This window comes from Bombus impatiens, unplaced genomic scaffold (genome assembly GCF_000188095.3).
Source record: "Bombus impatiens unplaced genomic scaffold, BIMP_2.2 scf_0303, whole genome shotgun sequence".
In the NCBI taxonomy this organism is placed as follows: domain Eukaryota; kingdom Metazoa; phylum Arthropoda; class Insecta; order Hymenoptera; family Apidae; genus Bombus; species Bombus impatiens.
Window position 1 is genome coordinate 42,792 of NT_176722.1, and position 12,639 is coordinate 55,430.

At 37.7% G+C, this 12,639-nt stretch overlaps 1 protein-coding gene across 1 annotated transcript; it reads right to left on the reverse strand.

The window, feature by feature from the left end:
• Positions 1-10,932: 10,932 nt before the first annotated feature.
• On the reverse strand, positions 10,933-11,537 carry LOC117151573. Its single transcript, XM_033320384.1, has 2 exons — positions 11,449-11,537; positions 10,933-11,370 (listed from the first exon to the last, which is right to left on the reverse strand). Exons 1-2 carry the CDS (start codon positions 11,494-11,496, stop codon positions 10,948-10,950), a joined length of 471 nt encoding a protein of 156 aa, XP_033176275.1. The 5' UTR covers positions 11,497-11,537; the 3' UTR covers positions 10,933-10,947.
• Between the last annotated feature and the right edge of the window lie 1,102 nt (positions 11,538-12,639).

A 12,639-nucleotide genomic window follows, 5' to 3' on the forward strand; every position in this document is an offset into this window, starting at 1 on the left:
CCCGCCGTCGCCTCAACAATGGCCGATCTCTGCCGTCTCTGCATCCGCGACGGTGCCGTTGGCGGCGACGACGCGCGGGAAGAGGATATAAAGATGGAATCGGATGAAAGAGAAGGGACCGAGAAGGACAGCTAACCGATTCACGGACATGAACACGCGGACAGCGCATATCTGCGGAGGAGGGTGCGCTTTCTGGAGAGTGAGGTCAGTCGTCTCCAGAAGACGGTGGAACGGCTGACCAAGGAATGTGTACTAAGAGAGCAGTAACAGAAGGAAGTGTAGCGACACTCGACAGCAAACTTTCCAACGGTTTCTATCCCGTGGCTCGTTACACAAAGAATCTGTACAAGACAAGATGATTGCCACATGCCGATACATTCTTACAGAATATTTTCAGTTAACCTAAGGGCCCGCTACAAATCTTAGGATTTTGTTAATTAAGGTCCTTCAAACGGACAAACAGTCTTTATCCCAATAGTCCCTAAATCTACCATCTACTACGGGAAGATACGGGAAATCTGCTTTTCTCACGTACGACGCTTCCTACTAGCATCTTTCTCTCAAGGGTGGTTAGTATCCTTTTCCAACCACCAACTCAAAATTTAGCCAATTAACAACGACGTTCACTTCCCTCACTTTCCGAACCAACGCTTTCCTAAACGAATCCGATGATCTCGTATCCTTAGACACACCCCACCATAGTTTTTCCTATCCAGCATCATCGTGACGGAAAGTCAGTCGCGAGACGCCTGTCCGAATTGATAGTTGGTAGTTGGCAGCAATCACTGATCCGAGTTGCTCGACATCTCAGGCAATCATCGTCCGAACTCGTAGCACATATCGAATCGTATCTACCCGAATCTACCCGAGTTCGAACTTGTAATCGCGAACCGCGAACCGAAATTAATAACCGCGAGTTTTACGTCAAGTATACTCACCGAATATATTTTGTTAATAAATATTTATTGTTAAACATATTCGAGTGTTCCTTCAATACCTATCACGACCATCACCTCAGAAGTAACGACGGTGAAGGGCAAGCGGTGGGGATCATCACTACGAGGAGACGAAAGGAGATGCTCCCGGGGCCCCAACGGAAATGATTATGGGCCATAGAATAAGAATACATATAAAAAATTTCCTGCAAAAAGTGATAATTTCGTGGATAGAAGATTGTGGATCAAAGGAAAGCGACGAAGAAATATCTAGTACAGCAAACACTTATGAGCTGACAAGCAGATCATCCAGACTAGATCACCCACAAAGACTATCAAATTTCGGAAAACATAAACTTATAAACATAGTGTCTAGTCGTCGGAGTAAAAAAGCCCCAAAAGACCAATGTAGAATTTGCACAATTAAAAAAGAAAAGAAGTAGAATATGTTTTGTTTGTAAATTTTGCAATGTTCCATTACAGAGAAGCGATTGTTTTGGACGATATCACACTTTTAAAAAAATATTAAATTATTATTTGCTTGAAGAAAATCATTGTATGGATTATGGAATATTATATAAATATTAATCTAAAAACGATTCTAATAGATCAAATAAATATCAATATAAATATTATAAGTAATTTCGCCAAATTTGAGTTAACATTTCTATAGGTATGAGAAAAAGCGCGTATATTCCCGTGCGATATCCTAGAGTTTAAACAGAGCTAGAGTCTAAACTGGCTTCAACGATGTATCTGCGACCGAGTGAGAGGTAGACAGTACATAGGATTTTCAACCGCTACTGGTCGGTAAAATGATACGATAGTACATAACAAGTGTATAAGGTGAAACCGTGAATGTGCGTGCGTGCGTGCGTACGTGGATAACGATAAGGCGAAGCGAATAATATGCATAGTGAATCTTTTCTGTCTTTTGTGAAGAAAGGTTTTATTTTTCATTCTTTTGGTCTCTTCCCTCTCGTTTCTTTTTTCTTTTCTTCTCTCCAGCGTCACATGAAGCGCACAAATGTCCAAATCTTTCCACGGTTCTTTCTTGGTTCGCTATATTTTGCGAATGAAATTGTACTTCAAATCCACTATATCCAAACGTCTTCCCCTATCCTTTCCTATTTCTCTACCTATATGTCGGAGATGAAAGGAAAGCCGAAGCCTTTCCTTGGAAATTTTCGGAACATCCTCTAGTACTTTAGCCTAGATTTTATTATAGCTGTAATTGTTTAAAATTTGTGATAGCGAGATTAGCTTCGAGGTGACAGTTGGTCGCCGAACGTAGCCACGGTCACGAGATAAACGTTTTGCCTAACGGAGGTCTGACGAGTGGTTGTATGGGTTTTCCGAGAAATGTGATTGTGGCGGCATGCGGCCTCGAGAGCGGGCCTAGCCACGTGTGAGGTTACCTCGGAGGTGCCGATACAATGGGACATACATTGTATCAATAACCAAACTCCAGGCAGACACTGCCTAGCAACGGCGTTCGGAATTTTCTCGATGCTTCTAACGAGTGCGTATCAAATTTCAGACGAGGCCGGCATTCGTGCGATTGCCTTGGAGAGTGACACCTCGAGCATTTTCATCAATCGTATTTTGCGCCTAAGATTATTTTTACGCTTAGTAAAGAGTTATCTCGTTGGCCGTGGATTCGTTTGAACCCAACAAACACACTGTTAATAGTGTACATTAAATTCATTATTCGTAAATCATATTATTCATTAATCTTACTATTCGTTAAGCTTATTATTCATTAGACTTATTATCTGTTAAACTTAATTATTCGTATAATTTATTATTTATTAACTTCATTGTTCATCAAATTTATTATTCATTAGACTTAATTATTTGTTAAGCTTTGTGATAGTCTTGTATATACGCGTACATATAATCTCGGCTTTGTGAAACGATGGCTAGTCCACGCGAAGAGTTGTCACGCCCCCAAAATTCCGATCTTAACCCGACATATATTTTAAATAACCCAGAGCGGTCGGAGCCTATATCGAATCGATAAAGTTTGGACCCACGTAAAAATAAGTATAAAGCTCAGGAGTTTGTCGTTTGGGTATTCAAGTGTTCACTATCGTTACTACTCGCACTCTGCACTCGTAGTACAAATCGACAAATTTTTACAATTTGTTAATTTATCAACCACGGTTGATCATTTTACAATCCACAGGAAAATGATAACATGCTCGATATTCTAGTTCGTGTTTGAAGATACATAAAAAATATATATTTATGCACTTCCTATACTACATATCTCATTGAACATGTGAAAAATATCTAGTAGAATATAGGTTATGAAAATACATCTATTTCATAAATATATTATGAAAATTATGTAAAGAAATATAAATAGCAGATAAATTTGAGATAACAAAATGATAGCACGCGCCATACAAAATATATTTTAGAAAAAATAAATGATTTCTTATACTTTTTTACTTATATTTTTTACTTATATTTATTTACCTATATTTTTACTTCCCTTGTAAAATATCTATTATATTTCGATGTACTCTGTTTTTTAATATTTTCATGTTAAATTATATTATTCTTTCAGAGTTATATAATTTTGCTCTTTCACTATTTGAAACTATTTCCTTCCACGAAACGATTTCCTTCGACGAAAACCATGCCATGCTTTGAAATACAACTTTTTAAAATATTTAATGTAAAAATAGGCAGATCATGATCCATACTGATATATACATATTTCCCCATTTGGAGTTAACATCGCAAAAAGTTTCTTCTTGCTTAAATTTAATTTACGATAAGTATCTTCTGTTTGTTCTTCGGTCATAATCACGGAAATAAATGGTCGAAGAGGTAGTGTGCATCGAAATATAAATATAATATGCTCAAATATACTAGAACTGCTAAAATATTCAACAAGGGCGGTGGTATAGGCAATCGTCATCGAGAACAGATGACTAGCAATCGTGTTATCGTAAGTAGCTTGTTTTTTCTTGTTCTTTATTTTGAGATTCAGCTTTCATTCCGTACATTCATCAACTCTTTGTATTCTCTTTATTTCCCCTTCCCTTTTCACCCTTTTTCACTTGCGGCTCATTTCTTCAACAGAGTATGTAGCTGATTTTCATCGAACAAACCTGTTCGAACGTCTCACCACTTTACGGATACTTGCATATAACTATAATACACATCTTCATTCGTCTCTTATTCATTGAATGGATTTGAGAGACAGCGATTCTGGCGTGCTTTCCTCTAAGCATTATCGTGTTAGGAATGTCCCTACTAGAGTATATATGTTTCGTAACGGTGATAAATAGACCGAGTTCGATGGACTTTCAAATGGACGGAGCAAATTTCTGATGCCCAGATTTACTACTAAATCAATGCATCATTTGATTAAGCAGTTTCAGAAAACAGTCTGAATTTAATTTGGTAGGACCGTCATTTTAAAGATATCTTCAGGATACGCTGGACAGCGTACTCTATATATTTAGTATAGTTTAAAATGATATCTTATAGGATTCTCAAATCCGAGTCGAAATTGAATTCATGAGCAGTTGCAGTTTTCATACAGGCATGTATGTATGTTTTCACTTAAAGCCTTTTTGATAGCATTTCACAGATGAGGCATCAAAGTTTTCTCTGCACGTTGTCTATTGACAGTCTTGAGCGCAGTGAGATCATATTTGATGCTCTCGAAAAATTAGCGAATAAAATTATTGCTAGACAGATCGAGAGAAAAGGAGCGTTAGATGCTCCTCTTATTAAATTATCAGAGAATTAAAAGTTGTTTACTTTTCATTTTTACTATTTATATCATTTCTAAAATAATACTAACATTGACAATAAAATTCGATTGGGTTAGACATCTTCGCTTTAGTGATAAATAGTTGTTACGCAATACATTTGTTCAGTTGAGATGTACTGTTGAATACAAATACAATATACAAATTGTATTATAATTTATAGCGTAACTATGGATAGATTTCAATGGTAAGAAGATTATTTTAAACTCGTACAAGCATAGCCTCTGCTCAAAGTGATGAATCTTTATGCTCTTGTTCAGCAACTGGCCTAATAACATTTATGTGACAAAAAAACATATACATCTAGAAAAATTGTATAATACACAACTCACTTCTCGATAAATGCGCGAACATGTGTAAGATGTTCGAATTTCGAATATTTTTCAGATATTCATCCACTTATGTGAAGAACGATTTTTTGCATGAGTCATCTGATTATTTTATTTTTTCTCCGAATGTCCGTACGTTATGTGTGTATTCTATACATTCTCTGTGAACGCTTTCAGTCCTTCCGGCTTCAGTCCTTCGTCGTTTCCACGATTAGGCCGGTGTCGCTTATTTTTTCAACTGCTGTGACTTGTATTCCCCCTTTACGGGGGATTACTAGCGTGAATAGCGCGTCGCGCGCTTCTCCGCTGGTTCTTATTTCACCATCCTCAACTTCCGACCGGATTATAACCACATTTCTCGGTGGTTTTACCGCCATTTGTCCGCTTTATTGCTGGCCATCTTCACTTTTTCCGCGTACGAGAGCTGTTTTGGCTCGGGCTTCGTTGTTTTCTTAACGGCCGTTTTAAGCCGCTTGCTGGCTTCCAGCGACTTACTCACAGCGCTTAATATCGCAGTTTCCTTATTCTTAGCTTTTAGCTTGTTCTAGACTTCCGGCTAGATGACAGTTGTGGAGCAGGAGATTCTCCACAAATCCTCTCATATCCTTAAAGTAACGCATTATCGTTGCGGTTTGCCCTTGTTAACTTTGTTGCTCGGGTCGTGGCAGAATGGTAGGACCCTCTTTTCCATATCGCTAGCTCGTTCCCTTATGTCGGGTATTGGCCGCGATTCTTCTTTAGTATCCTCCTTCTCTTCATCAGATCGCTTCTTGATTTCTGGGCTGTTTTGCTTTATCCGTGTAGCGCTTATATTAGTATCTTTAGGGGTTGACCACTCTGCCCCTTTTTCAGGCTTTTGCGTTTTCAAGGGTTGCAAAACCATGCTTGCATTCGTGGCGGGTGGCGTCTGCCCACGTGAAGACATCTGGATTACATTCGTGGCGTACTGTTTGTACACACGGACAGTGTACGAAGCGACGCGAACACAACCTATCTGCATGCCGTCATCTTGAGTCAACGCATGCTGTCAGGAGATCTTTAAAATGTGTCCAAGGATGTTGGCCGATGTAATTGTTAACAATGACTTGGCTTACTTAGAACCAGACAGGCAACCACCAGAGGCAAGGGAGGTGAAGAGGCTGTACAAGCATTTCTGGGGTAGAACTGCACCTCCAAATCCTATAATCCTAGAAAGTAGAGCCTCGGAGTTGTCATTATGTGAATACTTTCTTGTTTCACATGATCTAATAAACCAACACTTCTTTGAACTTTTTTTAAGAAACCTTTTTGAATCGTGCAACATTTTCGATCGATTGCGATATCTCTGGCAATTGCATAGTTTTATTTGTGAATATTACACAAGTAAATATTTCGTTTTTTCGTTCAGATAAACTGCAACGTGATATTATTTTATATCACTGTTGCTTGATCATATTGCACAATTTTTATGCCAAAAGAAACGCTAAAATTCTTGTAATTTCTTTAGAGATAGTTGTACATTCAAATCATGCAAATATATTCGTCTATAAAGTGATGAAAATTTCCATAATTAGGAGGTTGGCGTATGCTGCGTTTTATATCGCGCAGGAATAATTAACTCCATTTCTTCCAATGACGTTATTACAGAAATTCATACTAACCACATGGTCATCTGATTTAAGTGCACGAACGAAAGAATCCATCCGTTATTATTTTTTTCCTTCTATATATCTATAAGTGTCATTTCTCCACTACCCAACATGTTCACATTCTAAACGTATCATGCGCATCTTCTTTCCGTTTCCGTCCCAAAGTTCGCAACGCAAGTATATCATTTCTAATCTTTCCACTTTTCTTCTCCTTTTCTTTTATCTGAATAATGGTTTAGTACTGCATGATTCTTAGGAACATCTAACGCATTCGAGTCAAATTATTTTCCATCACTAAATACATCCTTTCTTCGATACTTCCTACACTGCATACGTACTTTCGTAATTTCTATAGCTTTTCTCTACGGCGAGAGGCGAGAAATATCCAGCGTTTCAATGTTGGATGTTTCAAATGTTTACATCGTTGCAAAAGCGTTGATCGTTTAATAAAAGATCGTTTAATAAGACCTACTATTTTGGCATATCCTTTGGCATTCGTTGATACCGGCGATTGCTCTCTGCTCACCCTTGTGTTATATTTCACAGACCTTTCTAAGGATTATGTTACCATGTTTCAATATCCATTAATGAATTTTGTAATTTTTAAGACGTTACAGTTATTTGTAATGTATATATAGTCTTACTTTGATTGACTAACTGATTTACTTGCATAATTTAATGAGAAGTAAAACAATAAAATATTGCGTATAAGCTATCATTTTGCTTTCAAAACACCTTAATAGTAATCAATAAAAAATATAACAAGATTCTATTTAGATTTCCTTCTATAACTTTCATATCTTTTCTGCATGTATATAATTTATAAAATATAACATTTAAAAAATATAAACTGGTAAAACATATAATATTCTCATGGGAGAATGTTCTCATTTCTCCTTGTACCGTGCATCAATTAATGTCAAATTATACTACAATCAATAAAAATATAGCAGCAGAAATGGAAAATGTAAATAACCCATGGGAAAAAGCAGGGTATCTCTTGTGAAGACACCACAACTCCCATGATCTATTGTCGCAATCATAATTAACACCTGGTCATGCGATAGCAGTGAGAATGGACAGTAGCCCGTATGTTATGGCAACAATGGGAGCCGAGGCAGTAAAACTCGATAGCGACACATATACCCATACGGCAACACGTGCTTGCGTGGCGATTACGAAAAACCGACGGCCAGTAGATGAAAGAAGGCCACATGCAGTCGAATGAAATCAAATATTAAAAACAGGGCCTAGGCTAATTAAGATTCTCTTAAGATGTTCACTACCAGCGTCACACTATTATGATACGTCGATTTTCATTCAGAGGTAAGAATCATAGATATGAGAAGACAGTCTCACGTACGATTTCAGGAAACCCAAACTGCAACATCCCGATTCCCACGGAAGCGTACCCCCAGCGGACCACCACCCCGTGGGGGATGGCATTATAAATAAGCGAAGCAACATAGAGCAGCGTTCATTATTATTGCGATCTTCGTTATTACGGTTCATAATTATTTTATTCACTCTTTGTGTTCATTGTTACTACGTTCGTTATTGCGCTCATCATTACGTTTAGAAATTTTGTATAGTATTTTGCGTTTCGGGGTCTTTAGTTTTTCGGTCAGGAAAAGAGAGTCGCGACTAAGTAAAAGAAAGATTTTATCTTTGAAATCCTCATTTCATCGCTTAGACAGAAACGCGCATTGTAATTGCGGTATTAATCCAGTTAATAAATTGTTCAGTCTGTATCGAAATAGATAAATAAAGTAAAAGTTGATAATAAACTATATTCGAGTTCACGTACATTGTAATTGCGGTATTAATCCAGTTAATAAATTGTTCAGTCTGTATCGAAATAGATAAATAAAGTAAAAGTTGATAGTAAACTATATCCGAGTTCAAGTAATAAACCCAACAAAACACCGACGACCACCGGAGCAGCTGAGGTAATGGCGCCAGACAGCACCTACTCCTCAAGGTAAGAAAATTAATTTTGAAAATTTCCTTCTTCTCTGATAATTTCGTTGCACTCGAGAATCGAACTAGAACTATCTATCATCGATCTCGTTTTATTTCCGTGAACGGTTTGAAGATAAGATCATTGTTTTAAACTTTAAACAAAGGGGTTGTCCGCTGTGCTGGCTTGTGCAAACGGTGTTTTCAGCTACTGCAACACCCACTGATCTTCGCATTCCTCCTCCCACTGTTGGCAAAATATTGCCCGTCTTTGAGCAAGGCTTGCGAAATCACACGAACCCCACACAGAGAGGATCGTTGGAATCATCCACGATTATTAAACTCGAAGGGCAAGAAAATCGTGGCAATAGAAACCATCGTAGTAAATGAACTGAGCTTTGGTTCTAACGACAAACTACTATAGCGAAATTAAAAGAGAAGAAGAAGGCAAACGTAGGAATAAATTTATATCAAACAACGAAAATTCACATTCTTATCCAATCCATCAACGCGAAAATTCTTGTTCTACCTCCTCTAACTAACTAATATACACATATACATATACATATATATATATATATATATATATATATATATACGTATATGTATATATTACGTATATGTATATATAATATATATATATATATACGTAATATATATATATTATATATATATATAATATATATATATATATATATATATATATACGTAACAATCTAAATAATTCAACATTCAAGTAAAATCCGTGCAACGAGCACAAATATTTATCTTACCCAGCTTTAATCCTCTCCCGTGCCAGTATCCCTGCACATAGCAGGTTAGCCAAAAACGTGGAATTTATCTATCAGTAGCCTGAATATTAGTTAACGCTACCCACGAGCAATTAATCCATTAATAAACCATCTAAAGAAATTTCTGGTGGCAGCAACTACCGTGTAAATCGAAGGTTTTGATAAAAAACAATTTTTTAAACTTTAGAAATAGAACTTAACCGGAAATCTTAAATCAATATCTTAAATACAATCATATCATTTAAATTTTCCCTTCCTATTAAATTCAAATTAAATCAAATCAAATTAAATTAAATCACCATAAACAAAAAAAAAAATTTTGCAAATTCAACGGTTTAGAATCGATTTAAAACAAACAAGAACGTAACAATAAGAATAGGTAACGATGCCGTTTGGATTGAAAAATGCACCAGCCGTTTTCCAGAGAGCCATTTTCAAAGCCTTAGGCGACCTCGCTTATTTGTATGTCGTTGTTTATTTGGACGACGTTCTAATAATTGCCAACTCGATAGACCAAGCTCTAGAAAGGTTGCACGTTGTACTAAACATCCTCGGAAACGCCGGATTTTCTTTTAATTTCGCTAAATGTTCCTTTCTGAAGACGTCGGTACTTTATTTGGGATATGTAATTCGTAACGGAGAAGTTCGTCCAAATCCGGGAAAAATACAAGCTTTTTACTTCCGAAAATTTATTCCTAAATTTTCACAAGTAATGAAACCCTTGTATGCACTCACTTCTAGTAGCAAACACATAACTTGGACGGATAGGCACGAAAAGATAAGACAAAAGGTGATTTCCGTCCTGACCGACGCGCCGGTGTTAATGATATTCGATCCCAATCTTTGGGATCGACAAAGTATTAACTCGTCTCCCCGTGAGTTCTCTAATACTACCCAGTTTTGCAATTGCAAAAATACATAACAGATATGCAAGTAGTCTGGAATATATATTATTATAATATAATACATAACAGTCATAAATTAGTAAGTAAATTTTCATACCCAGGAGACCCCTAATGAAAAACAAACGAATATTATATGATAATTTGAGTGATGAAAGCAGGAAATGTGATGGAGGCATCACAGGTTCATTTGAAATTAGTATTGGGTTGCTCGGAAAATTCGTTCCAATTTACATTTCGATTCGATATATATTTGTTGAATTATATAAATGTCATTTCGTTCCACAATCTTCCTTCTCCTTTCACGCAACTTAAATATTCCATCCGTCCAGAACTTCTAGGATTACCAATTATTAGAAAAACTTTTCAATATGAAATAAAAAAAGTAATGGCTTTCTTGATGAAGATTGTGATAATTCTCATAATAGTTATTTGGAGGGAAGCAAACGTAAAAGTAAATCTTCCAAGAAATGCTTCGGTACTAAATGCATTTTGTTTAATATTTGACGATAATCACTCTTCCTTTAGCAAAAACAATGCCCCAACATCAACAAATATTAAAGAAGAGAATATACGTTGTCAAACAACGAACCAACAAAATTGAAGCGACTACACCAAATCGAAATTAAAGCGAGCAGCTCCAGGACAAAGTTCGCTGAACTCACGCATACACCAATAACGCACAACAGGGGAAAATCCCTTTCTCCCAGAAGCATGGTGACGAAGATGTGCCTCCAAAACCTCTCCGGGAATTTCATTTGCAAAACGAACTTTTACACAACGATCGGTATCAACGACTTCAACCAGAGAGGGTTCCCACTCCAATACGGCGGTCTCTGCATCGAAGAAACTCTCATCGACAGTAACAAAATCGTCAAAGCTCAATTCCGACGGGAAATCCACGGCCTCGGCACCAATGTCGAATAGTTCCTCCAACCACTCTGGTACTTGTGGTTCATCACAGCGCCGCATGCGTTTGATGGGTCTTCCCGAGTCGTCCATGGGTTCTTCGGAATCCCTCTTTCGCTTGCGCTGAAAACAACACAGTATAGTTTAAATAGAACGAAACAGGACGAATCAAGCGGACTAAAAACAAGACTAAATACGCACCAGAGAAGTCTGGATAGGAACCTCTAATGGAAATGACTCCGCAAACATTGTTCAAACGTCGATCACCGAAGCCTAGGGATCAAAATCACGAAAACAACCATAATATGCAAATATCCAAACTTACGCAAAATAAGTCGAAGAAGGAGTTCCTTGTTGTGGGAGAGCAGCGGTATTGCGCGTGTTGCCCGAGCAAACATCAAAATGACAATGATGCTGCAGCCGCCAGCCCTTGCACGCGCCGAAGAAACACAGGTAATTCCCACGGTACAACACGTGGAAGTTTCTCGCGAAAAAGACTAGATCAGCATGGAATGCTTCAAGCCTCCTAGACGCTAGCTCAGCAGAAACACTGGACCGATGGAAACTCGAAATACGGAATTTACATTCCCTCGCGTACGATTCCAAGAAACCCAAACTGCAACATCCCGATTCCCACGGAAGCGTACCCCCAGTGGATCACCACCCCGCGGGGGATGGCATTATAAATAATGCGTAGCAACATAGAGCAGCGCGTATTTTATTATAATTTTACGTACCATATTGTGCTCATTATTATTGTGATCTTTGTTATTACGGCTCATTATTATTTTAATCATTCTTTGTACTCAGTACTATCGTGCTTTTATTACTTTCGTTCAGAAATTTCGCATAGCATTTACTGTATTAATCAGATTAGTAAATTGTAAGGCGTGTATCTAGATAAAACAAATAAAGAAAAAATTGGAAATTAACTATATTCGAGTTCAAGTAAAAAACTCAGAAGTAAAAACACCGACGATCACCCGAGGAGGCGAAGTAATGGCACCCGACAGCACTTTTTCCTCAAGGTAAGTGTTACGCCTAAAACATCTGCACGCCAGCCCGCGCGACCGGACAACAACCGGCCTGCGTAACGTCACTTCGACCTTCAATAAACCTAAGGACCCACCGTAACTTTCACTTCCCTGTATTGTTTCGCCATGTGTCTTCAATCCGTTTGTCTTGAAGAATTTCTAAAGCTTAAAAATATTCTCGAAACACAGTCGTTTTTTAGAGAGGTCCTTGGGTTTATTAGGCGCACTTAAAACACGGAAAAAGCGGGTATGCGCCCATTAGGAAAATCCGAATAGCCCTCTAATAAAACAAGCTGGGTTTTCTTCACGAATACGGTCATCTATCCACCACGATGGTAGGAGACTTCCTACTCATCCC

Bases quoted from the DNA above. Each gene is read 5' to 3' on its own strand.
- LOC117151573 (XM_033320384.1), bottom strand. From the start codon at position 11,496: ATGTTTGCGGAGTCATTTCCATTAGAGGTTCCTATCCAGACTTCTCTG. The intron at 11,371-11,448 runs GTGCGTATTTAG...TGTTGTTTTCAG, and splicing joins TTCCTATCCAGACTTCTCTG to CGCAAGCGAAAGAGGGATTC.